Here is a 27,924-nt window from a genome sequence, read left to right on the forward strand (position 1 = left end):
AGTAATCAAAAAACACTGGTCACAGATCACCATAACAGATTTAACAATGAAAAAGTTTGAAATATTATGAAAACTAGCAAAGTGTGACACAAAGACATGAAATGTGCACAAGCTGTTTGGAAAATGGTGCTGATAGACTTATTCACTGCAAGGTTGCTGCAAACCTTCAGTGTGTATAAAATGCAGTAACTGCAATGCACAATTAAGCGAAGTATGCCTGTATCCAGTAAAATATTTCACGGGCAGTAAACTGTGAACATGGCAGCTACTCTACATTCCTCACATCAGTAACTTTCTCACCAAAATTATCTTCTCTGAACTCTAAGGCATTTAGTGTGGCTATAAAACATCCCACATTCCTTACACTCAAAGGAGTTCTCAGCAGTATGAATACTCTGATGTTGAGCAAATCCCAGGCCACGATGAAAGTTCTTCACACATTCTTTTATGTTCACAGGATTTCTCATCAGTATGAATTCTCTGGTGTTGAGTAAATTTTTCATACACAGTGAAGGCTTGTCTACACTCCTTATATTCATAAAACTTCTAACTATAATGAATTTTCTGATGTTGAGTAAGCAGATCATTCACAGTAAGGGTTTGCTCACATTCTTTACATTCATAGGGTTTCATGCCAGTATGAATTCTGTGATGTGCAGAAAGGACTGAACTAAGTCTAAAGGTCTTCCCACATCCTTTACATTCACAGGGTTGCTCACCAGTATGAATCTTAACATGTTGAACAAGGCCCGAGCTACAAGTAAAGGTCTTTCCACATTCTTTACATTCATACGGTTCATACCAGTATAAATTCTTTGATGTGCAGTAAAGACTAAGCTAAATCCAAAAGTTTTCCACATTCTTTACACTCACAGGGTTTCTCAGCAGTATGGATTCTCAGATGTACAGTAAGTTCATAATTACTGCTAAAGGCCTTTTCACATTCCTTACATTCATAGGGTTTCTCATCAGTATGAATTTTAACATGTTTAACAGGTTTGAACTATGACTAAAGGCTTTCCCACATTCTTCACATTGATATGGTTTCTCACCAGTATGAATTCTCTGATGTACTCTAAGGTTTCTACCACTGGTAAAGCATTTCCCACATCCTTGACATTCATAAGGGTTCTCACGAATATGAAATCTATAATGTCCATGAAATTGGTAATGATATTGAAAGGCCTTCCCACATTCCTTACATTCAAAGGTTTTCACCCAAGTATGAATTTTCTGATGTTCAATAAGTTGCTACTGATGTCTGAAGGCTGTCCCACATTTCTTACATTCAAAGGGTTTCTCACCTGTACAAGTTTTTGATGCAGAGAAAGTTGTAGGTGAAGTCTAAAAGCCTTCCCACACTCCTTACATTCATAGGGTTTCTCACCAGTATGAATACTCTGAGGTTGAACAAGGTTTGAGCCACGATTAAAGGCCTTCCCACACTCCTTACATTTAAATGGCTTCTCACCAGTATGAATGATCTGATGTTGAGCAAGCTGTGTCAGAAGACCAAAGGCCTTTCCGCATTCTTTACATTCAAAGGGTTTCTCACCAGTATGAATTCGGTAATGTTCAGTAAGCTGGTAATGATATCTAAAGGTCTTCCTACACTCCTTACATACAAAGGGTTTCTCACTGGAATGAATTTTCTGATGCTGAATAAGGTTTGAACCACGACTAAAGCCTTTCCCACACTCCTTACATTCATATGGTTTTACACCAGCATGAATACTCTGATGTTGAACAAGGTTTGAGACACGATTAAAGGACTTCCCACATTCTTTACATTTAAATGGCTTCTCACCTGTGTGAATGTTCTTATGGCGATTAAGCTGGGTGTGAAGACTGAAGGCCTTGCCACATTCCTTACATTCAAAGGGCTTCTCACCAGTATGAAATTTCTGATGTCGAATAAGGTGCATATGAAGTCGAAAGGCTTTCCCACATTCCTTACATTCAAAGGGTTTCTTTCCAGTATGAATACTTCGATGTTGATTAAGATTTGAACCATGACGAAAGGATTTCCCACATTCCTTACATTCAAAGGGTTTCTCATCTGTATGAGTTTTCTCATGTTGAGAAAGTTGTAGGTGAAGTCTAAAAGCCTTCCCACACTCCTTACATTCATAGGGCTTCTCACCAGTGTGAATACTCTGATGTTGAACAAGGTTCGAGCCACGATTGAAGGCCTTCCCACAGTCTTTACATTCAAATGGTTTCTCACCAGTATGAATGTTCTTATGTCGAGCAAGCTGTGTCAGAAGACTAAAGGCCTTTCCACATTCTTTACATTCAAAGGGTTTCCCACCAGTATGAATTTGGCAATGTTGAATAAGTTGGTAATGATATCGAAAGGCCATCTCACATTCCCTACACACAAAGGGTTTCTCATTGGAATGAATTTTTTGATGCTGAATAAGATTTGCGCCACGATTAAAGCCTTTCCCACAGTCCTTACATTGATATGGTTTTACACCAGCATGAATACTCTGGTGTTGAATAAGGTTTGAACTACGATTAAAGGACTTCCCACATTCTTTACATTCAAATGGTTTTTCACCTGTGTGAATATTCTTATGGCGATTAAGCTGATTGAGAAGACTAAAGGCCTTTCCACATTCCCTGCATTCAAAGGGCTTCTCACCCACATGAATCTTCTGATGTCGAACAAGCTTTGTCAGAAGAGTAAATGCCTTTCTGCATTCTTTACATTCAAAGGGTTTCTCGCCAGTATGAATTCGGCAATGTTCAATGAGTTGGTAATGATATCGAAAGGCCATCTCACATTCCCTACATACAAAGGGTTTCTCATTGGAATGAATTTTTTGATGCTGAATAAGATTTGAACCACGATTAAAGGCTTTCCCACACTCCTTACATTGATATGGTTTTACACCAGCATGAATACTTTGATGCTGAGTAAGGTTTGAGCTACGATTAAAAGACTTCCCACATTCCTTACATTCAAACAGTTTCTTACCTGTGTGAATGTTCTTATGGCGATTAAGCTGGGTGGGAAGATTAAAGGCTTTTCCACATTCCTTACATTCAAAAGGTTTCTCACCAGTATGAAATTTCTGATGTTGAGTAAGTTGTATGTGAAGTTGAAAGGCTTTCCCACATTCTTTGCATTTATAGGGTTTCTCTCCAGTATGAATACTCTGATGCTGAATAAGATTTGAACCACAACTAAAGTATTTCCCACATTCCTTACATTCATATGGTTTATGTGTATTATGAATAGGAGAAGCATGAGTATAAGCAGGCAGTTCTTCATAGCTGATGATCTTCTGGTTGACATATCCTTCTTGATGTCCCTGTTGTCCCTCAAATCTACTTCTATATTCTGAGTCATTTCTAAAATAAAAGGCCTCGAGGCCAAGTGTTTTACTTATTTGCTTTATAACATGTTTGGGTAAATTTATTTCAAAAATATCATTTTCTGGAGATATTTTCTCAGGTCCATATTTTGACTCCAAATCTGAAAGAAATGAAGAAGGCAAACCTATTTTATTTTCCTATAACACACATGCATACAAAATCCATTAAACAAATGGCCTAAGTATAGAATATAATACTTTCAGGGAAGGGATCTGAAAAAGGAAAAGGGCGCCAATAATGAATTTATGTAAGATGGTGGTGTGCATAAGGGAACAGGTTAACTTTGTCAAATTTAGGTGTGAATCAAAACCATTTGGTAAGATTAAATATATTGATATTCAAGCAACTCAGATGTACAGAATCAGAATTTTTAGTGAAAAAAGCTTTTTTTTTTTTTAAGACAGAGTTTCACTCTTGTCGCCCAGGCTGCAGTGCAATGGCACAATCTCAGCTCACTGCAACCTCTACCTCCTGGGTTCAAGTGATTCTCTGGCCTCAGCCTCAGCCTCCAGAGTAGCTGGGATTACAAACGTCTGCCACCGTGCCTGGCTAATTTTGGTATTTTTAGTAGAGACGGGGTTTCACAATGTTGGCCAGGCTGGTCTGGAATGCCTAACATCAGGTGATCCACCCACCCTGGCCTCCCAAAGTGCTGGGATTACAGGTGTGAGCCATTGCGCCTGGCCTCTATTTTTTTTTTTTAAAGAGACAGGGTCTCTCTCTGTTGCATAGGCTATAGTGCAATGGCATGATCACAGCTCACTGCAGCCTCAAACTCCCAGGCTGAAGCAATCCTCCTGCCTAAGCCTCCCAAGTGACTACAGCTACAGGCACATGCCACTATGTCCGGACAATTTTTTTTTCTTTAGTCTTCCTGCAGTCCAAAGTCTGGCTAATTTTTACTTTATTTTTATTTTTACTTTGTAGAGATGGTGTCCCACCATGTTACCCAAGCTGGTCTTGAACTCCTGGCATCAAGCAATCCTCCTGCCTTGATCTCCCAACATGCTGTGATCACCAGTGGGAGCCATCACACCCAGCCAAAGCTGTATTTTTAATATCTCTACCAGATGATTCTGATTCAGATCAAAGTTTACAGATCATACTTAAAACTGGTTTTGAATGGTTTATCTTTAGTCTTAACACAAAATCCAAAGACCTTAACACAGAGAACAAAACTTCCTATCAGGGCACTGTCCTCTTTTGTGGCTGATCTCTAACCACTCCCTCCTTTTAGCAAGCAGAACATGATATAACCTTTCTCTTATCTTCTTGCTTGCTTAGACTGCTTCATCTTCCAAGAATCATCTGGCTTTGCTCTTTATAACAAACATCCAACTCCTCTTTTTTTTTTTCTGTTTATATATATATATTTTTTTTTAATTTTATTATTATTATACTTTAAGTTTTAGGGTACATGTGCACAATGTGCAGGTTTGTTACATATGTATACATGTGCCATGTTGGTGTGCTGCACCCATTAACTCGTCATTTAGCATTAGGTATATCTCCTAATGCTATCCCTCCCCAATCCTCCCACCCCACAACAGTCCCTGGAGTGTGATGTTCCCCTTCCTGTGTCCATGTGATCTCATTGTTCAATTCCCACCTATGAGTCAGAACATGTGGTGTTTGGTTTTTTGTCCTTGTGATAGTTTTCCGAGAATGATGGTTTCCAGTTTCATCCATGTCCCTACAAAGAACATGAACTCATCATTTTTTATGGCTGCATAGTATTCCATGGTGTATATGTGCCACATTTTCTTAATCCAGTCTATCATTGTTGGACATTTGGGTTGGTTCCAAGACTTTGCTATTGTGAATAGTGCCACAATAAACATACGTGTGCATGTGTCTTTATAGCAGCATGATTTATAATCCTTTAGGTATATACACAGTAATGGGATGGCTGGGTCAAATGGTATTTCTAGTTCTAGATCCCTGAGGAATCGCCACACTGACTTCCACAATGGTTGAACTAGTTAACAGTCCCACCAACAGTGTAAAAGTGTTCCTATTTCTCCACATCGTCTCCAGCACCTGTTGTTTCCTGACTTTTTAATGATCGCCATTCTAACTGGTGTGGGATGGTATCTCATTGTGGTTTTGATTTGCATTTCTCTGATGGCCAGTGATGATGAGCATTTTTTCATGTGGTTTTTGGCTGTATAAATGTCTTCTTTTGAGAAGTGTCTGTTCACATCCTTTGCCCACTTTTTGATGGGGTTGTTTTTTTCTTGTAAATTTGTTTGAGTTCATTGTAGATTCTGGATATTAGCCCTTTGTCAGATGAGTAGGTTGTGAAAATTTTCTCCCATTTTGTAGGTTGCCTGTTCACTCTGATGGTAGTTTCTTTTGCTGTGCAGAAGCTCTTTAGTTTAATTAGATCCCATTTGTCAATTTTGTCTTTTGTTGCCATTGCTTTTGGTGTTTTAGACATGAAGTCCTTGCCCATGCCTATGTCCTGAACGGTATTGCCTAGGTTTTCTTCTAGGGTTTTTATGGTTTTAGGTCTAACATGTAAGTCTTTAATCCATCTTGAATTAATTTTTGTATAAGGTGTAAGGAAGGGATCCAGTTTCAGCTTTCTACATATGGCTAGCCAGTATTCCCAGCACCATTTATTAAATAGGGAATCCTTTCCCCATTGCTTGTTTTTGTCAGGTTTGTCAAAGATCAGATAGTTGTAGATAGGCGGCATTATTTCTGAGGTCTCTGTTCTGTTCCATTGATCTATATCTCTGTTTTGGTACCAGTACCATGCTGTTTTGGTTACTGTAGCCTTGTAGTATAGTTTGAAGTCAGGTAGCGTGATGCCTCCGGCTTTGTTCTTTTGGCTTAGGATTGACTTGGTGATGCGGGCTCTTTTTTGGTTCCATATGAACTTGAAAGTAGTTTTTTCCAATTCTGTGAAGAAAGTCATTGGTAGCTTGATGGGGATGGCATTGAATCTATAAATTACCTTGGGCAGTATGGCCATTTTGACAATATTGATTCTTCCTACCCATGAGCATGGAATGTTCTTCCATTTGTTTGTATCCTCTTTTATTTCATTGAGCAGTGGTTTGTAGTTCTCCTTGAAGAGGTCCTTCACATCCCTTGTAAGTTGGATTCCTAGGTATTTTATTCTCTTTGAAGAAATTGTGAATGGGAGTTCACTCATGATTTGGCTCTCTGTTTGTCTGTTATTGGTGTATAAGAATGCTTGTGATTTTTGTACATTGATTTTGTATCTTGAAACTTTGCTGAAGTTGCTTATCAGCTTAAGGAGATTTTGGGCTGAGACAATGGGGTTTTCTAGATATATAATCATGTCATCTGCAAACAGGGACAATTTGACTTCCTCTTTTCCTAATTGAATACCCTTTATTTCCTTCTCCTGCCTGATTGCCCTGGCCAGAACTTCCAACACTATGTTGAACAGGAGTGGTGAGAGAGGGCATCCCTGTCTTGTGCCAGTTTTCAAAGGGAATGCTTCCAGTTTTTGCCCATTCAGTATGATATTGGCTGTGGGTTTGTCATAGATAGGTCTTATTATTTTGAGATATGTCCCATCAATACCTAATTTATTGAGAGTTTTTAGCATGAAGCGTTGTTGAATTTTGTCAAAGGCCTTTTCTGCATCTATTGAGATAATCATGTGGTTTTTGTCTTTGGTTCTGTTTATATGCTGGATTACATTTATTGATTTGCGTATGTTGAACTAGCCTTGCATCCCAGGGATGAAGCCCACTTGATCATGGTGGATAAGCTTTTTGATGTGCTGCTGGATTTGGTTTGCCAGTATTTTATTGAGGATTTTTGCATCAATGTTCATGAAGGATATTGGTCTAAAATTCTCTTTTTTGGTTGTGTCTCTGCCTGGCCTTGGTATCAGGATGATGCTGGCCTCATAAAATGAGTTAGGGAGGATTCCCTCTTTTTCTATTGATTGGAATAGTTTCAGAAGGAATGGTACCAGCTCCTCCTTGTACCTCTGGTAGAATTCGGCTGTGAATCCATCTGGTCCTGGACTTTTTTTGGTTGGTAAGCTATTGATTATTGCCACAATTTCAGAGCCTGTTATTGGTCTATTCAGAGATTCAACTTCTTCCTGGTTTAGTCTTGGGAGGGTGTATGTGTCAAGGAATTTATCCATTTCTTCTAGATTTTCTAGTTTATTTGCATAGAGGTGTTTGTAGTATTCTCTGATGGTAGTTTGTATTTCTGTGGGATTGGTGGTGATATCCCCTTTATCATTTTTTATTGCATCTATTTGATTCTTCTCTCTTTTCTTCTTTATTAGTCTTCCTAGCGGTCTTTCAATTTTGTTGATCTTTTCAAAAGACCAGCTCCTGGATTCATTAATTTTTTGAAGGGTTTTTTGTGTCTCTATTTCCTTCAGTTCTACTCTGATTTTAGTTATTTCTTGCCTTCTGCTAGCTTTTGAATGTGCTTGCTCTTGCTTTTCTAGTTAATTGTGATGTTAGGGTGTCAATTTTGGATCTTTCCTGCTTTCTGTTGTGAGCATTTAGTGCCATAAATTTCCCTCTACATACTGCTTTGACAGTGTCCCAGAGATTCTGGTATGTTGTGTCTTTGTTCTCATTGGTTTCAAAGAACATCTTTATTTCTGCCTTCATTTCGTTATGTACCCAGTAGTCACTCAGGAGCAGGTTGTTCAGTTTCCATGTAGTTGAGTGGTTTTGAGTGAGTTTCTTAATCCTGAGTTCTAGTTTGATTGCCCTGTGGTCTGAGAGACAGTTTGTTATAATTTCTGTTCTTTTACATTTGCTGAGGAGTGCTTTACTTCCAACTATGTGGTCAATTTTGGAATAGGTGTGGTGTGGTGCTGAAAAGAATGTATATTCTGTTGATTTGGGGTGGAGAGTTCTGTAGATACCTATTAGGTCTGCTTGGTGCAGAGCTGAGTTCAATTTCTGGGTATCCTTGTTAACTTTCTGTCTCATTGATCTGTCTGATGTTGACAGTGGGGTGTTAAAGTCTCCCATTATTATTGTGTGGCAGTCTAAGTCTCTTTGTAGGTCACTAAGGACTTGCTTTATGAATCTGGGTGCTCCTGTATTGGGTGCATATATATTTAGGATAGTTAGTGCTTCTTGTTGAATTGATCCCTTTACCATTATGTGATGGCCTTCTTTGTCTCTTTTGATCTGTGTTGGTTTAAAGTCTGTTTTATCAGAGACTAGGATTGCAACACCTGCCTTTTTTTGTTTTCCATTTGCTTGGTAGATCTTCTTCCATCCCTTTATTTTGAGCCTATGTGTGTCTCTGCATGTGAGGTGGGTTTCCTGAATACAGCACACTGATGGGTCTTGACTCTTTATCCAATTTGCCAGTCTGTGTCTTTTAATTGGAGAATTTAGCCCATTTATATTTAAAGCTAATATTGTTATGTGTGAATTTGGTCCTGTAATTATGATGTTAGCTGGTTATTTTGCTCATTACTTGATGCAGTTTCTTCCTAGCCTTGATGGTCTTTACATTTTGGCATGTTTTTGCAGTGGCTGGTACCGGTTGTTCCTTTCCATGTTTAGTGCTTCCTTCAGGAGCTCTTTTAGGGCAGGCCTGGTGGTGACAAAATCCCTCAGCATTTGCTTGTCTGTAAAGGATTTTATTTCTCCTTCACTTACGAAGCTTAGTTTGGCTGGAATGAAATTCTGGGTTGAAAATTCTTTTAAGAATGTTGAATATTGATCCCCACTCTCTTCTGGCTTATAGAGTTTCTGCCAAGAGATCCGCTGTTAGTTTGATGGGCTTCCCTTTGTGGGTAACCCGACCTTTCTCTCTGGCTGCCCTTAACGTTTTTTCCTTCATTTCAACTTTGGTGAATCTGACAATTATGTGTCTTGGAGTTGCTCTTCTCGAGGAGTATCTTTGTGGCGTTCTCTATATTTCCTGAATCTGAATGTTGGCCTGCCTTGCTAGATTGGGGAAGTTCTCCTGGATAATATCCTGCAGAGTGTTTTCCAACTTGGTTCCATTCTCCCTGTCACTTTCAGGTACACCAATCAGACGTAGATTTGGTCTTTTCACATAGTCCCATATTTCTTGGAGGCTTTGTTCATTTCTTTTTATTCTTTTTTCTCTAAACTTCCCTTCTCACTTCATTTCATTCATTTTGTCTTCCATCACTGATACCCTTTCTTCCAGTTGATCGCATCAGCTCCTGAGGCTTCTGCGTTCTTCATGTAGTTCTCGAGCCTTGGCTTTCAGCTCCGTCAGCTCCTTTAAGGACTTCTCTGCATTGGTTATTCTAGTTATCCATTTGTCTAATTTTTTTTCATAGTTTTTAACTTTTTTGCCATTGGTTTGAATTTCCTCTTGTAGCTCGGAGTAGTTTGATCGTCTGAAGACTTCTTCTCTCAACTTGTCAAAGTCATTCTCTGTCCAGCTTTGTTCCATTGCTGGTGAGGAGCTGCATTCCTTTGGAGGAGGAGAGGCGCTCTGCTTTTTAGAGTTTCCAGTTTTTCTGCTCTGTTTTTTCCCCATCTTTGTGGTTTTATCTACTTTTGGTCTTTGATGATGGTGACGTACAGATGGGTTTTTGGTGTGGATGTCCTTTCTGTTTGTTAGTTTTCCTTCTAACAGACAGGACCCTAAGCTGCAGGTCTGTTGGCGGTTGTTAGAGGTCCACTCCAGACCCTATTTGCCTGGGTATCAGCAGCGGTGGCTGCAGAACAGCGGTGGCTGTAGAACAGTGGATATTGGTGACCCGCAAATGCTGCTGCCTGATTGTTCCTCTGGAAGTTTTGTCTCAGAGGAGTACCCGGCTGTGTGAGGTGTCAGTCTGCCCCTACTGGGGGGTGCCTCCCAGTTAGGCTGCTCGGGGTTCAGGGACCCACTTGAGGAGGCAGTCTGCCCGTTCTCAGATCTCCAGCTGCGTGCTGGGAGAACCATTACTCTCTTCAAAGCTGTCAGACAGGGACATTTAAGTCTGCAGAGGTTACTGCTGTCTTTTTGTTTGTCTGTGCCCTGCCCCCAGAGGTGGAGCCTACAGAGACACGCAGGCCTCCTTGAGCTGTGGTGGGCTCCACCCAGTTTGAGCTTCCCGGCTGCTTTGTTTACCTAATCAAGCCTGGGCAATGGCAGGCGCCCCTCCTCCAGCCTTGCTGCCGCCTTGCAGTTTGATCTCAAGACAGTTGTGCTAACAATCAGCGAGACTCCATGGGCATAGGACCCTCCAAGCCATGTGTGGGATATAATCTCCTGGTGTGCCGTTTTTTAAGCCCATTGGAAAAGCACAATATTCGAGTGGGAGTGACCCAATTTTCCAGGTGCCGTCTGTCACCCCTTTCTTTGACGAGGAAAGGGAACTCCCTGACCCCTTGCACTTCCTGAGTGAGGCAGTGCCTTGCCCTGCTTTGGCTTGCGCACGGTGCACTGCACCCACTGTCCTGCACACACTGTCTGGCATTCCCTAGTGAGATGAACCCGGTACCTCAGATGGAAATGCAGAAATCACCCGTCTTCTGCATCGCTCACACTGGGAGCTGTACACCAGAGCTGTTCCTATTCGGCCATCTTGGTTCCACCCCTCTAACTCATCTTTTAAGCCTTAGGATAAATGTTTTCCTCAGAACATCTGAATGAATGAATAAAGCCTCCGTAACATATGGGACATCATAAAACAACAAAATATTTGAATTTTTGAGGTCCTAGAGACAAAGAGAAAACATAAAGGATAGAAAATCTATTTAATGAAATAATAGCAGGAAACTTTCCAACTCTAGTAAGAGATGCAGACATCTTGATACAGGAAGCTCAGAGATACCCAAATAGATACAATACAAAAAGGTCTTCTCCATGGCATATTATGGTCAAAATATAAAAGTCAAAGACAAAAGAGAATACTAAAAACAGCAAGAGAAAAGCATCTAGTCACTTACAAGGAAACTCTCATCAGCCTAACAGCAGATTTCTCAACAGAGAGAAATGAGAGAGAATGTGATTATACATTCAGTGTTGAAAGAAAAAAATCACCAGTCAAGGACACTATCCTCAGCAAAGTATTCTACAAAAATGAAAAAGAAATAGTCTTTCCCAGACAGCAAAAGGTGATGGAATTCATCACCATTGGACCAACCCTACAAGATATGTTCAAGAGTCCTACACCTAGAAGTGAAAGGACAATATCTACCATTGTGAAAACACACAAAAGTATAAAACCTACTGACACAGCAAACATACAAATAAGGACAAAGTACTCAAATGTTACCCCTAAAGAAAACAACCAAACCACAGTGATAAAAAATAAAAGAGAAAGGAACAAAGGATATACAAAACAACTAGAAATCAATTAATAAAATGATAAGAATCAGCCCTCACATATCAGTAATCACATTGAACGTCAATGGATTAAACTTCATTTAAAAGATACAGACGGGCTGAATGGATGAAAAAACATGATCCAACTATAAGCTGCCTACAAGAAACTCTTCTCACTGGTAAAGACACATATGGATTGAAAGTAAAAGAACAGGAAAAGATATTCCATACAAATGGAAACCAAAAGTGAGTAGAAATAGCTACATTTATATCAGAAAAAAACAGATTTTAAGTAAAAAACAGCAAAAAGAGACAAAGAAGGTCATCATATAATGATAAAGGGATCAATTCAGCAAGAGGATATAACAATTCTAAACATATAACACCAACACCAGAACACCCAGATATATAAGGCAAATATTATTAGAGCAAAAGGGAGAGAGATACTGCAGTACAATAATCACTGGGGACGTCAATGTGCCACTCTCAGAATTAGATCATCTAGAGAGAAAATTAACAAAGAAACATTGGGTTTAAACATACCTGAGAGGATGAGGGAAAAAGGGAACTCTTGTATACTGTTGGTGGGATATAAATTAGTACAATCACTATGGAAAACAGCATGCAGATTTCTCAAAAACCTGAAAATAGAACTACCATATGATCCAACAATCCCACTACTGGGTATTAATCCAAAGGAAGAGAAATCAGTATATCAAAATGATACCTGCACTTGTATGATTATTGTAGCATTATTCAAAATACCAAAGGTATCGAATCAACCTAAGTGTCCCTCAACAGACAAACAGATAAAGAAAATGTGATATATACACAATGGAATACTATTCAGGCATTTAAAAAATGAAATCATGTCATTTGCAGCAACATGGAGGGAATCGGAGGTCAGAAAGACAAATATCAGACTGGGCGTGGTGGCTCACACCTGTAATCCCAGCACTTTGGGAAGCCGAGGTGGGTGAATCACCTGAGGTCAGGAATTTGAGACCAGCCTGGCCAATGTGGTGAAACCCCATCTCTATTAAAAATACAAAAATTAGCCAGGCGTGGTGGCAGGCACCTGTAATCCCAGTTACTCTAGAGGCTGAGGCAGGAGAATTGCTTGACCCCAGGAGGTGGAGGTTGCAGTGGGCCAAGATCGCACCACTGCACTCCAGCCTGGGCGACAAGAATGAGACTCCAACTTAAAAAAAAGAAAGACAAACATCATATGTTCTCATTCATATCTGGAGGCTAAAAAAAGATCTCACAGAGGTAGAGAATAGAATGATAGAAACCAGAGGCTGGGAAGGGTGTGTGGGTGAGGGGTGGGGGATGAAGAGGAGTTGGTTAATGTTACAAACATACAGTTAAATATGAGGAATGACTTCTAATGTTCATAAGCAGAGTAGAGTGACTCTAATTAACAACAATGTATTGTATATTTCAAAATAGCTAGAAGACTTGAAATGTTCCTATCAGAAAGAAATGATAAACCCTCCTCTGGTGGATCTGATGGATACCTCAAATACCCTGACACTTGTTCATTACACATTCTATGCATGGAACAAAACATAACATGTATCCCATAAATATGTACAAATATTGGGTATCAATTAAAAATGAATAAATAACTCTTGAAGAACTTCCCACATTCCTCACAATGACAGTCAAAACCCTGTATGATACGACTCCTACCTAACTCTCAGACCTCTCTTCCCGCTGTTCCATTACTTACTCCACCTTTGTGTTTCCTGCTCAGTCTGACTAGAGTACTTGAACACTTACTTCACATCTCTATGCAAGCAAGCCCACTTCCAGACAGGTACCCTAAGCACCCAAGTGCTGCCATTCTCACTCCATCACTCCTATTTCCTTGTCTCTATAGCATGATTATTTGGTATTCCTTATCTATTCATTTGCTTACTTGTTTGAGGCATGTCTCACCAACTGCTGGTAAAGTCCATGACAGCAGTGACTTTCTCAGTCTTGTTCATTACCTGTACATTACAGTATTGACCAGAGCCAAGCATATGCCTTCTAGGAATGTGCACTCTATACATATTTACTGAACATGAATACATTTCTTAGTGAAAACACATGTAGAAATCTAAATGCAAAAGCAGAGTTGGAAAGTAGCTGGATCCAAAATACGTGTTAAAAGTTTACACTGGGGGCCAGAAGCATTGGCTCATGCCTGTAATTTCAGCTACTTAGGAGGTTGAGGCAGGAAGACTACTTGAGGCCAAGAGTTCAAGATCAGCTGGGGCAACACAGCAAGATGCTGCCTCTTAAAAAATAATTTTAAAAACTGTTTAAAGTTTACGCTGGGAAAGAAAGAGGAAACTCACTTCATTAAAAGAGGAAGAAAATAACAGAAATTAGGTGATTAGTAAATGATGAAGTTCCTTGGGGACAGCTCCTAGAGTGATCTTATTTCCTTCCCAGGTCTTGGGCATTTTTGTCCAATGGGGGACCTTGGGTTATTGAAGAAAGTTTTCCAAACCACATCTCAGGGGTGTGACTCCTCTCTGAGCACATGAGCTGTCCGGGACAATGATGGCTTCCCCCTGCCTGCTTTACTCTCACTTACCTGGATACCATCTGCTTGTTTCTTTACTTACAACAATCCAGGGCTCTTTCTCTTGCTCTAGTAATGTAACCACATCTGGCTTAGAAATGCAACTTCCTGCTTAAAAGAAATAACACATGTAGAATTTTTTTAATATAAAAATTTTTTTAAAACCCTGAGACCTAGTTAAACTTATAATAAATCACAAGCCAAAACAATATTGAGAAGAGACTCCAGATAAGAGAGGATTGAGTAAGGGATCAACTATGTTTAAAAAAAAAAAAGGACTTTCATTTAAACTCATAATAGAAACTTATCCCTCAAGAGGAGGTATAATTTAGTGGTTAACAGCAGGAAACTTCAAGCCAGATTACCTGGTTGAAATCCTGTCTCTGCCACCCACTAGTACTTTGACATTAAGCAAGTCACTTGAACTCTCTGTCCTTCAGTTTTCCCAACTCTAAAACAGAAATATAATAATGCCTGTTTTATAGGATTGATACTAATATTAAATAAGGTAATATATGTAAAATACTTCTAACTTTCACTGATACGTAGTAGCACAAAGTTTACAATTATTATGTTTATTGTCATTATTTATTTTGCATCCTTAGACATTTACAGCTCATCTTAAGAATTTTCACCCAACAGAAAAGCATACACTTCATGGCCTGAAACTTTCAACTACAAAACAAGTAACGGAATGTTTGTTGAAGGAAATGGAATACATTGACTTAGTGCTAAATAAATTCTGTCAACCCAATCAGTATATGTAAATCATTGAGGCTCTGTTTTGTTTTGTTTTTTTGAGACAGTGTCTTGCTCTGTTGCCCAGGCTGAAGTACAGTGGCATGACCACGGCTCTCTGCAGCCTTGACCTCCCAGGTTCAAGCAATCATAGAGGCTCTTTTAATAGAAAAACTCAACACACTCTTCTCCTTACAGGTGGGCCAGAAAAACAAAAACAAACAAAGAAAATCTACAGTAATTCTGAGATCAAACATAATATGAAACCTGGTTCTTGAACAATATCATTCAACGAATATACAAGATTTCAAATTCAGCCCCATGGTCATGAAGAGAGAGAGGGGATTACAGAGACGACCAGCATAATGGAGGAGGCCCTGGTGCAGTAGGCAAGATGTAGAGGCTCCAGGGAGGTGCCTGTTTTCAACCCAACAAATCTCAATCCATTCCTTTGGGAATAAGAAGAAGGAATCCAACTACCTCTTAAAAGACAGCCCTGAAACTCATGATGAAGAAAGCTGATATTCCAGAGAACAGATACAAAAATAACTGGGACCAATGACCTTACCCAGTGATATCAGGTGGCTGTAGTTCTCCAACATCACATCCCTGTACAAGGTCCTCTGATCAGGCTGCAGGCACTCCCACTCCTCCTGAGAGAAGTCAATGGCCACATCCCTGAATGTCACTGATCCCTGAAACCACAAACACATGGATTATGGTGAAATTGAATAAAGTTGTTTCAAGACGAAAGGAGAGGAAGTGAAGGATTAAACTGCAATAAAGGAGCAATATGGAAAATCGCAGAGTGCCTACACATTCTTCAAGAATCCTGCTGCTAGCCTGGTGTGGTGGCTAATGCCTGTTATACCAGCACTTTGGGAGACCAAGATGGAAGGACTGCTTGAGCCCAGGAGTTGGCAAACAGCCTGGGCAACATAATGAGATGCACTCCCTGGAAAAAAAAAGAAAGAAAGAAAGAACTGTTGTGGTGGCATGTGCCTGTAGTCCCAGCTACTTGGGAAGCTGAAGTGGGAGTATTGCTTGAGCCTGGGAGTTCAATGCTGCAGCGAAGTGTGATGGCACTACTGCACTCCAGCCTGGGCTACACAGTGAGACCCTATCTCAAAAAAAAAAAAAAAAAAAAAAAAAAGGTGGCAGCATACAATTGAGGAATGCCGTTAATCCTCAAGCTCACTGTGGTATCAGATGATAGCAAAAGTATTTTTTCTTGTCATGACAAATGATTTTTATAAGCTGCGTAAAATTCAAAATAACTGACATATTAGATTTAGTCATATTTTTCTATTTATACATTTGAGATGGTCCGAGTCTCTAAGGTTTTCCCAAATTCAGAGAATCTGTAATCACCTACCACTCATGCCCTGAATAATCTTCTCTGTTACTGCCCACTGTCTTCACTGATCACTTTCCTAAAAGCCTCATAAAGGAGAACACCTTGTCACGCTTGCAGACTGAGGCCACTCACTATGGAATTCTACCTTAGCTACCTAGAAAGCTCCAGTCTGTGGAGGAGTTTCAAGGTGTTCCCAAGTGTGGTCAAATGCGACAATCATCTGTAACTTATCAAACCCACAAGACCATGTTTCCCTGTGGGGACCAACTCCTCCACTGTTCCAACATTCTTTCTGACCAAGGACTGAGTTAAGCACAGACTGAATAACCTGCTCAAAGAAAACATCAAAGCTGGTGGGAAAACAGAGGTACGAATAGGAAGAGCACTGACTTTTATTTTTTGGTCACCAAACTTCACTGTAATGGGACAAACTGGAGTGTAAGATCATGGATCCTGGCCGGGCACAGTGGCTCACGCCTGTAATCCCAGCACTGTGGGAGGCCAAGGCAGGGGGATCATGAGGTCAGGAGACCGAGACCATCCTGGCTAACATGGTGAAACCCCATCTCTACCAAAAATACAAAAAATTAGCCAGGCGTGCTGGTGGGTGCCTGTAGTCCCAGCTACTCGGGAGGCTGAGGCAGGAGAATTGCTTGAACCTGGGAGGGGGAAGTTGCAATGAGCCAAGATCACACCACTGCATTCCAGCCTGGGTGACAGACTCCGTCTCAAAAAAAAAAAAAAAAAAAATCGTGGATCCTTACGTAAGAAGGTTCAGGTTTAATAATAACAGTCACCTAACCTAACCTGAAAGTCACCATATTTCAAGAAGACAGAAACACCAACTTACATGGACCATGTTTCTAGAATTACAAAATTGGTCAATCTTCCTCGGGCTTCTCCCCTGGAAAACAACAACAACAAAAAGGCCATAAGTCAAGCTGTCCGAAAGCACTAGAACGAATAAATATTTTATCCTCCATTCCTATTTCTCAACTACTCCTGCTCGCACGCACACTTCCACGCTTCTCCCGTCACTCCCTTTTTCCCTACACACACTCTCACCAATAAACTGGCAGTGAACAGGTGGAGTGTGGATGAAACCAAGCTCTCGCCTACATCCCAGGGAACCTGCGGTGGAAGCATGAATGCCAAGCACAGGCATTTCTGCCTTGAAGTTGCTCAAAAGAAACTCCAGCAGGAGGGCTTCCAGCCAGTCCTCCACTCTTGGGATACCTATCTTGGCCTAGGACTGGGCCTCTGATCCTGCTGTGAGCAATCCTCCTCCCCTAGTCCACCTTTCAGAGCTGAGAAGGGCTTGCATCATCCAATCCAGAACCTCTTTGTGAACTCAGGATTGGGTGCGGTGGGGCAAGGCATGAGAATTGGAAAGGATATAGACAGAATTGCATGGGCAGTGTTCAGCATTCTGAGTTCACCAAAAGCCAGCTGGTTAAGTACAGTTCAGAATAGCCATGTAATAGAATACGAAGTAATCATTAATTGTTCCAGACATATGATTAACAGAAAAATCAGGTTACAAAGCAGGATAAACAATACGATTACATTTGTAAAATATATGTATATAGAAATATTAAGCAAAAGACTAATAGACATCAATACAAAAATTTAGACAGGTATATGCATGCTAACAGTGCTTATCTCTGTATTGTAGCCCCAATTTTCTTCTTTTTGCTAAAGAGTATGTCATAATTGTGACTATGCCCAGGCATTAACTTAGAATATATAATTATATTCACACACACATATATATACACACATATACACATGTGTATGTATCTATATATGTACATATTTAAATGTACATACACATTTTTTTTCTTGCGAGGAAATTGTTCTCCAAATTAAATGAAAGACACCTTTTATTTAGACATCTTCCTTTCAACTTGGGGACAAAAAAAGGAAACTCTACTGAGCTCTTGTTTTTATGTAATAAGTTTGTTTCCGTTATTTCCCAATTCTTGACCAACACTAAGATGTCTATGTTTTTCTATATATGTTAGTACAATTTCTAAAAAAAATTGTCTACAAGTCTCCAACCAATTTCTTGTATGCATTAATGATGGTCATATTTCTACATCCGAATTCAAAAATAAAAATAAAACAGAGTTAACAGAGAGTGAGTACTTTTAATCATAAAAAACAAAAAACTGTGCCTGTCATGAGGATCAACAAAAAGATTAATGTGACTGTAACAAATAACATCAGCTAGTTCTAACATCCTTTAGCTGTATCTCACCAATATAATTAGACATTTTCATTATCAAGACTCTTCTCTGAATGAACACAATGCAGATAAGTGGCATCTGGAAACTACATGAGAAAATCTGTGGAATGTACATCACCATGCTTGGTTCCCTTCTTCACCGAATAACTCATTAAAATATCATTTTGGATACAATTCCTACAGAATGCCTTACAAAAACCCTATCTTAGTATATGGGATTCATATACATGTAACATTTTCTTGAGTATCATTGTTCATAGCATGAATACTGCTTAATGGTATATCAAATATTTTTCTTTTCATAATTCTTTATAGGCATCATTTTATTAGCTGCATAATACTCTATCACTTGAGTCTAGTATAATTTGCTTAGTGATTTCCATATTACAGGACACTTGATTTATATAAGATCATTTACAGTGTCATTCCAGGTATCACAATCTTTTGATTCTAGACTAAGGTTTTTCACCCTAGGCACTAATGACATATTGTGCTGTATAATCCTTTGTTGGGGCTATAGGGAGGGTTATCCTGTGCACGGTACAATGTTCAGCAGTATCTCTGACCTCTATCCACTAGATCTAAGTAGCACCTCCCCCACAGTGTGACAACCAAAAGTTTTTAAACATCCCCCCACTGAGAATCAATGTTCTATCTAGATCAATGGATCCAAACCTCATGGGTCACATACAGTTTTGATAGTCTTATGAAATGATATACTATTTCTCCCTCTAAAACCCAGATTGATAAATTTCCATAGTACTTCAATATATTATTTCAAGAGCTTTGTGGTCCCCAAGACCATATGTGGAGTTACAGGAACTCAGGTTAAGAATTTCAGTCCTACATTCTTGACAAAAATAGAAAAAAAAAAAATCCTGAAATTTGTATAGAACCACAAAAGACCCAAATAGCCAAAGCAGTCTGGAGCAAAAAGAACAAAGTTGGAGGCATCAAACTACCTGACTTCAATATATACTACAAAGCTATAGTAACCAAAACAGCATGATACTGACATAAAAACAGACACCTAGACAAACGGAACAGAATAGAAAGCCCCAGAATAAATCCATATGTTTACAACCAACTGATTTTTGAGACAGGTGCCAAGAACATACAATAAGGAAAAGACTGTCTCTTCAATACATACTCTTGTGAAAACTGGGGAGTCATACACAGAAGAATGAAATTAGACCCTTTTCTCAAACCATTATACAAAAATCAACTTTAAACGGATTAAAGATTTAAATGTAAGATCCCAAACTATGAAACAAATAGAAAAAAACGTACGGGGAAAGCTTCATGACATTGATCTGGGCAATAATTTTTTTTTTCTGGAAATGACTTCAAAAGCACAGGCAACAAAAGCAAACACAGACAAATGAAATTACATCAAGCTAAAAAAGCTTCTGCACAGCAAAGTGAAGAGACTACCAAAGAATGAGAGAAAATATTTGCAATCATGTATCTGATAAGGGGTTAATATCCAAAATGTGTGAGGAACTCAACAGCAAGAAAACAACCCAATTAAAAAATGGGCAAAGGACCTGATAAACACATCTCAAAAGATGACATATAAATGGCTACAGTATATGAAAAAATACTCAACATCACTAATCATCAGGGAAATGAAAATTAAACCTACAATAAGATACCACCTCATATGTGTTGGGGTGGCTATTGAAAAGACATAAGTTAACAAATGTTGGTGAGAATGTAGAGAAATGTGAACCATTGCACACTGTTGGTGAGAATGTAAAGTGATGCAGACATTATGGAAAACAGTATGGAGGTTCTTCAAAAAATTAGAAATAGAACAACCATATGATCCAGCAATCCACTACTGGGTATTTATCCAAAGGAAATGAAATCCGTATGTCAAAGAGACACCTGCACACCCATGTTTATTGCAGCACTATTCACAATAGCCAAGATATGGAATCAACCTAACTGTCTATCAATGAATGGATAAAGAAAATATGGTATATATGCAGGTATATATACACAATGGAAAACTAGCCATAAAAAAAGGGAAATGCTGTTATTCGCAACAACGTGGATGAACCTGGAGAAATTCATATTAAGTAAGCCAGGCACAGAAAGACAGATGATCTCACTCATCAGTGGAATCTAAAAAATGTTCATATAGGCCAGGTGCAGTGGCTCACACTTGTAATCCCAGCACTTTCAAAAGCGGAGGCGAAGGCCAAGGCAGGCGGATCACCTAAGGTCCAGAGTTCGAGACTACCCTGGCCAACATGGCGAAACCCTGTCTCTACTAAAAATACAAAAATAAGCCGAGTGTGGTGGCGCGCACCTGTAGTCCCAGCTACTCGGAAGGCTGGGGCAGGAGACTCACTTGAACCCGGGAGGCAGAGGTTGCAGTGAACCGAGATCGCGCCACTGCACTCCAGCCTGGGAACAGAGCGAGACACTCTCTCTCAAAAAAAGAAAAAACTTGATATCATAGAATTAGAGAAGAGAATGGTGTTTACAGGTCGGGGGTAATGTGGGTGAGGGAGGGAAGGTGGTGTTGGCTGGGGAAATGTTGGTCAAAGGATATAAAATTTCAGGAAGATAAGAGAAATAAGCTCAAGAAATCTATTACACAACAACGTATCTACTATTAATAACTATTCTGTAGTCTTGAAAAATGCTAAGAGAGTGGATATTAAGTGTTCTCACCACAAAAATGATAACTATGTGAGGTAATGCATTGCTAATTAGCTAGATTTAGTCATTCCACAATGTACATATACTATAAAACATCATGTTGCACACGATAAATACATACAATTTTATCTGTCAATTTAAAAAGAACTTCTGTCCTAGATCATTTGAGCAACTCACTCATTTTCTTACTATGCAAGCAGCAATCACAATGAATCACATATTCCCAATGCTCCTGTCCTATAGAAAGTCAAGGGAAATGACCTAAAATGACCACACGAAAACAAAAGTTAAAACATTAAACATTTATTATTATATGCCTAGCACTGCTCTAAGAGGTTTTAGAGTATTAATTCATTCTAATGTTCATTACAAGCCTGAGAAGACCAGAAACGGACAGAACAAACATTCCAACCCAGATACTCTGGATCCACTCCCCTATTCTTAACCGCAACAGCGTACTGCCTCTCACAGTTCACACAAATGGCCCAAAATGCAACCGGAACTGCCGAATCTCACAGAGATCTGGCAAGTATTACAATTATCATCTCATGGACTCTCCCGAAAAATCCTGACTCTGGTTGATACCAATTTCTGTGCAATCACTTTCCGATTCCTGAAAGCCTCACTGACGAATGGAATTCACCCAACCATCTCCATTCTTCCCTACTTGGAAAAGGAGGCCTGTAAAGACAGTCAGATACCTGGCGTGTGATTCCACAAACTGATCTTCTTTTCAAAGCAGAGTCTAAAATAAAGCTTTAATATAAACCTCTGGAGGACTATTTTTATACCAGCTTAGAAGAAGAGAGCGTACAGGAAGGTGTGAATGATTTGCCAAATGGCTCTGTGAATATTAAATGGGAAGGTGGGGAGCGGGCGGGGCGGGGAACGGCTCGCAGGGAGGCGGCACAATGGGAGGGGGCAAGAATTAATTTGCATATTCTCCTGAAATTCACTAAAAATTTACAGGAAAGTCTATATTCTAAAATCAAAAACGCATTTCTTGAACAAATACAAAGCACAAACTCACCCTTGACTTAAGTGTGCAACAATAACGCTCTCATCCTCCTCCCGGTCCTTCTTTTGGATAATAATACGACTGGAGAAGGATACGGCAAGCGTGAGACTCCAGGCTTTTCTTGGAGCGCAGACTAAGTTTGAAAGCACCCTCCATGGCCACAACTTCCCTCACTTCGTACGAAATGAGAAGGAAATAAAAGGAGGAGGAATCGGTCTGAGTTCGAAGCTGGTTCCTGGGGACAGATCTCTGAGGGACGCTGGGTTCTCAACATGTAGCTGCCCTCCTGGGGCACCCTCAAGAGGCACTTCCAGCTCTCATATTCCCACCCCGAGTCCAGATCTGCGCCTTCTTGTGCAAAGCTTCATTCTCGGTTCAATATCTAACCTCCCTACTGGGGACATTTTCATTCCTCTGCTGCAGCCTCTGCAGCTTTGAAGGGGAAAGACGGAGGAAGCAGTAGGAGCCTAGTACCACCGGCACAGTGACACTCACACAGCCCCAGCAAAACGCACTGCGTCCACACGCCGTCCCGGTCCTGTGCACAGGGCCTCACGCACACACTCACACAGTCCCCTCCGTCACTCAAGATCGCACAATCCCCATCCTTTGATGCCCGCGCACACGCACGTCTAAGGATCTGGCGGATTCCGTCTGCGCCCCGGGTTCCTCCTCTGAGCGCCTCGCTCTCGCCCACCCGCACTGCCAGGTCGGTCAGGTTCGAGTCCCAGTCCACGAAGACCTCCCGCAGCCACCGATTTCTTCCTAGGACGTGAAGACCTTACCCAGCTAGGTCGTCAACCCCGGGAGACAGGAAGTGGAACCGCTAATTCCGGTGCGGTGGCCTCTGGGAAATACAGTCCTGAGCAGAAAGAACCTCAGAAGTCTTGGTCTATGGTCTGTTCAGGTTGATCCCAGCATACACTGGGGGCTCCTAAGGGACCCGAGCCTAATGGATTTGTGGGAGTTCCAGACCGTGGGGTGCAGAGGTTGCGGCTACGGGCGAGGATCCCCATTTGAGAGGAGCCTTGCTGTTTTCGGTGCGTCAGGGTAAATTACCTTTTCTCTCCATGCAGAAGAATGCAAATGAGCAGAACTTTTAAAGAAGAATTTAAAGTAAAATTACGTCAAAATTTAGCTGCTTTGACCTCTTCGTCTCAGATCCGAGCATAGGCTTCCCCTTTGTGCTATTTGAAGGGACTTAGGATAAATTTGAAAAGCCTGAACTAAAGAAATGGTTGGAGAGACTCCGTCTCAAAAAAAAAAAAAAAAAAAGAAAGAAAAAGAAAGAAAGAAAGAAAAGGAATGGTTGGTTTTATTCTAGAAGAGGAAGTGTGGTTTACATGAGAGATTTCAGAATCAAATATACCTGATTCTTCAAGACAATCTTCCTGTTATCTGGAGAGAAAAACGTGATTCAGGACGGCATGGAAACAGATAAAAGTACACAGAGAATTATTTGCCTTATCTTGAAGGATGAATAATTAACACATTTTCTTAAAACAGTCTAAACAAATGCCAAAGGGGGTTTGTTTTTCGTAGGAAAAGCTTGATTTCACTGTTGTAATCTAGCAACATTGAACTTTCAAAATGATTTTTGTAGTTTCCTATGCTATATAAAGCGGAAACATGGAATAATGAAGAGCAAAATGTCTTTTCATTCCCGACTGTGACAGAAAACAGATAGCAAGATAACAAACTTAATTGGATCAATGATCACATTAAGTGTAACTGGTCTAACACCTTAACTTAAGAAGGTTGTCAGGTTGGATTTTTTTTTTTAAAAGTCAGACCCAAATACGTGCTACCTACAGGTAATACTTAAAATATAAAAGCACTAATAGGTTAAAAGTAAAAGGATGGAAAAATATATAAAATCCTAACACTAGTCAAAAGAAAGCTGGAGTGGCTATATTAAAAACAAAGTGACTTCACCAAAAAGACTATATCAGGGATAAAGAAAGTTACATCATAATAATGATGAAGGATACAGTTCATCCAGTGGAAAGAACAAACCTAAATTATGCTCTTAATACAGCTTCTAAGTATGTGAGTAAAAACCTGTTAGATCAATAAAGTAACAGACAAATCCACAATTATAATCAGATATTTCAACATATCTCTCTGGGTAATTGATAGAACTAACGCAGAAAAGCAACAGGGCATAGATTATCTAAACAACATATCAACCTGCTTGATCTCATTTACACTTCTGGAACACTCTTCTCAAAGACAGTAAAATTCATCTTAGGTGGACAGGGGACACTTACCAGCATATACCATATTCTGGGCCATAAAACAAGTCTCAATAAATGAGTAAATGGACTCAAGTCATACAAAGCATGTTTTTGACAAAAATGGAATTAAATTAGAAATCACTAACAGCTCACTATATATTGTCCAAAGTAGTAAAAATTTGAAAATGTATGAATACTATGATAATTGAAATTGTATAATGTTTGAAAATTTCCTTTATGAGTCATAATTTTCTGTTATATCCTAAAGGGTAAACAATAACATATTTGCATTAAAACAAAATAATGTTTTTGTAGTAAGGAAAAAATTTTAAGCTATCTATATTGACTATACATTAAAGAGCAGAATAATTATTTTTGGTATATATTCCAATGCTTTAATCAATTTCTTAGCCAGTATCACCATATTTTTAAGGATTTTTTTCAACACAGTCTTATTTTTAAATTTTGATAAAATTGTATGTAATCTTCAATGCTGGACTTTATGGTTAATAAACTTGAAATTATAGCTACCTTCAAATGGCACTTCTCTGAACACCATACCTTTTAAATTGAGATATATACTCTGCATATACTAAGGTAATCAGAAGTCTTAGAATATATCCAGTGAAATGGAAAATATCCTCATGAGTATTGTGAACATGGAATATTAGATTGCAAATATTTTAGCAGTTGATGTATTTTGCCTTCACAGTACATCTCTACTTTTTTTTTTTTGCCACTTAGTCTAGGAAGGGTACATTTATTTCAAAATTATTCCTAAAGCCAAACAAATTGGCTCAATTTATGATACCTTTGAATGTTAAGCCAAATTTAGGTGTTACAGAAACATAAACCTTCTCAACTGCATTCCATTCTAACACAAATTGTAAATGTATCCAGTTAGAAATGGGAGCACCATCAAAAGACTACCGACATAGCTGAAGAAATTCCTATGCAAAATTGAAGAATTTCAAAATTAAATCCTGTATATAATATGCTAGTTCATGACTTTATTTATTCAGTTTCTTCCTTAATTTGTAGGACTAAATCCCATTGTCTTCATGTTGGCAAGTTCTGATAACTGAAATTCTGTTGAATTTCTATACTGAATAGGAGTAAGGATAGATGATATCGCTGTTTTGTGCCAAATCAACAGAATCTTAAACAACCAAAGGGTTAAAGAACAAATAAAAAGAGAATTTAGAAAACATTTTAGATAAATACAAATTTACTAAAGTTCATGAGATGCTTACTGCTCAGGGAAAAATTTATAGCTCTACATGCCTATAAAAAGGAGGAAAGATGTCAAATCAATGACCTAACTGTATACACTTAGGAATTAGAATATGAAAAATAAAAAAAAAAAACAAAACCAGGAGAAGAAAGGAAATAATAAAGATAAAAGTGAGGTTAGATTAAATAGAAAATAGAAAAATAATAGAGAAAATTTACAAAATTAAAAGCTGGTTCTTTGAAAAGATCAAAAAAAGTGGCAAAACTGTAGCAGGACTGAACAAGAAAAAAGAGAAAACACCAAAATTACTAAAGTCAGAGCTGAAAGTGGAGACATTACTAAACTTACAAAAATGAAAATGATGATAGAAGAAAATTATAAACAATTGTATGTCAACAAAATAACCTAAATGGAAAGGAAAAAGTCCTAGAAACACATAAACTATCACTGACTCAAGAAAAAATAGAAAATCTTAACAGGAGTGATGTCAGCAAGATAGCAGAATGGGACTTTCCAGCACTTAGCTCTCACAGAAACATCAATTTAAACATATATCTATGCATGAACAAACTTTCACAGGAGCTAAAGAATCCAAGTAGCTCACTCAGAGGGGATGGGAATGAAGCAGCTAGTAGACAACTGTCTCTGAGACAGCAAAAATGTTGGATTTAGCAAAGATCTGAAAGCAGCTATTTTAATTATGTTCAAAGAACTAAAACAAGCCATATGTAAAGAATTTAAAGAAGAGTATGACAATAATGTCCTGCCAGAGACTATCGACAGAGAGATGGAAATTATTACTGCAATGAAAGAACCAAGTAGAAATTCTAGAGTTGAAAAGTACAATAACTGAAATGAAAAATTCACTAGAAGAACTCATAGCAGATTTAACCTGAAAAAAGAATTAGTGAACTTGAAAATAGGTCAAGTCAATAAAATTATGCAGTCTGAAAAACAGAAAGAAAAACAGAAGGAATAAAAATGAAGAAAGCATCAGAGGCATGTAGTACACCATCAAGCAAACCAGCATACATATAAGAGGAGGGTCAGAAGGAAAGAAAAAGAAAAAATGCGTGAAAAATAATGGCCAAACTCTTTGTGAAGTTGATCACACACATGCACACACACCTACATTTACAAGAATGTGAACACACTCCAAGTGGGATAAACCCAGATATTAATACTTAATCAACATGTCTCAAGGAGAGCTACCCCAGAGTCAAATTGTCAGAAGCCAAGAACAAAGGGGAATCTTGAAAACAGCAAGGGAAACATTATTCATCATATAAACGAGATTCTCAACAGGACTACTGGCTGACTTCTCATCAGAAACAACACAGACCAAAAGGCAGTCGGATGAGATTCAAAGTACTAAAAACAAACAAAAACAAAAAACAAAACAAAACAAAAAAAACAAATAAAACCCTACCAGTCAACCAAGAATTCTATATCCAGAATATTCTCTCTCAAAATATAGATAAAATAAAGAGAATTGCAGATAAGGACCAAAAGCCTTTGTTGCTAGCAGACTTTCCTAATAAGAAATATTAAAGTTCTTTAGGATGAAAGGTGATGGTCACTGGAATCCACACAAAGAAATAATGAGCACTGATTAAAGTCATTACATAGGTAAATAAAAGATAATATACACTTCTACTTTTTTATTTTAACTGATTAAAGATAACTGCATAAAACCATAATTATACAATTGTATTATTTTGTTCATAATGTATAAAGTTGTAATTTGTGTCACATTCATATTACTATGATAGCACAAAGGAAGGGAGTTATATTGGAGTAAACTTTCTGTATACTATTGATATTATTTTATTTTGATTTTTAAAATTTTATTTCTAATTTTTTGTAGAGACAGGGTCTCACTATATTGCCCAGGCTGGTCGTGAACTCCTGGGCTCAGGCAATCCTTCCACCTCAGCCTCCCAGAGTGCTGGGATTACAGGTGTGAGCCACCATGCCTGACGACTATTGTTATTATTTTAGCAATAATCTCAATTAGATTTTTTTAAGCTAAGATATACATTAGTTCTTTTTAAAAGCTGAAAACAGACAGAAAACAAAAGGATGGAAAAAGATACAAATAGATACCATACAAATGGTGATCAGAAGAGAACAGGAATGGTTATACTACCATCAGACAAAACAGACTTTCAAAATGTTACTAAAGAAAA

At 38.8% G+C, this 27,924-nt stretch overlaps 1 protein-coding gene across 10 annotated transcripts; it reads right to left on the reverse strand.

Moving 5' to 3' along the window:
• Positions 1-19: 19 nt before the first annotated feature.
• Positions 20-23,120, reverse strand: ZNF780B (zinc finger protein 780B). 10 transcript variants are annotated; one of them, XM_063701322.1, is made up of 6 exons: positions 22,895-23,043; positions 17,176-17,229; positions 15,785-15,923; positions 15,537-15,663; positions 14,243-14,341; positions 20-3,484 (listed from the first exon to the last, which is right to left on the reverse strand). In XM_063701322.1, the coding sequence occupies exons 4-6, from the start codon at positions 15,568-15,570 to the stop codon at positions 1,215-1,217; spliced, it is 2,403 nt and encodes an 800-aa protein (XP_063557392.1). In that variant the 5' UTR covers positions 15,571-15,663; positions 15,785-15,923; positions 17,176-17,229; positions 22,895-23,043; the 3' UTR covers positions 20-1,214. The 10 variants fall into 10 exon arrangements, with proteins under 10 accessions (XP_063557392.1, XP_055225350.1, XP_018871951.3 ...); XM_055369375.2 differs by lacking the exon at positions 15,785-15,923 and adding an exon at positions 22,277-22,437; XM_019016406.4 differs by lacking the exons at positions 15,785-15,923; positions 22,895-23,043 and adding an exon at positions 23,050-23,120.
• Between the last annotated feature and the right edge of the window lie 4,804 nt (positions 23,121-27,924).

The sequence above is a fragment of the Gorilla gorilla genome, chromosome 20, assembly GCF_029281585.2.
Source record: "Gorilla gorilla gorilla isolate KB3781 chromosome 20, NHGRI_mGorGor1-v2.1_pri, whole genome shotgun sequence".
NCBI classification, from domain to species: domain Eukaryota; kingdom Metazoa; phylum Chordata; class Mammalia; order Primates; family Hominidae; genus Gorilla; species Gorilla gorilla.

Coding starts and splice junctions, on each gene's coding strand:
- ZNF780B (XM_019016406.4), bottom strand. Junction 14,342..15,536: donor CAGCCACCTGATATCACTGG/GTAAGGTCATTG, acceptor ATTTCTTTTAAG/CAGGAAGTTGCATTTCTAAG. Junction 3,485..14,242: donor AACAAGCAGATGGTATCCAG/GTAAGTGAGAGT, acceptor CATTTCTTTCAG/ATTTGGAGTCAAAATATGGA.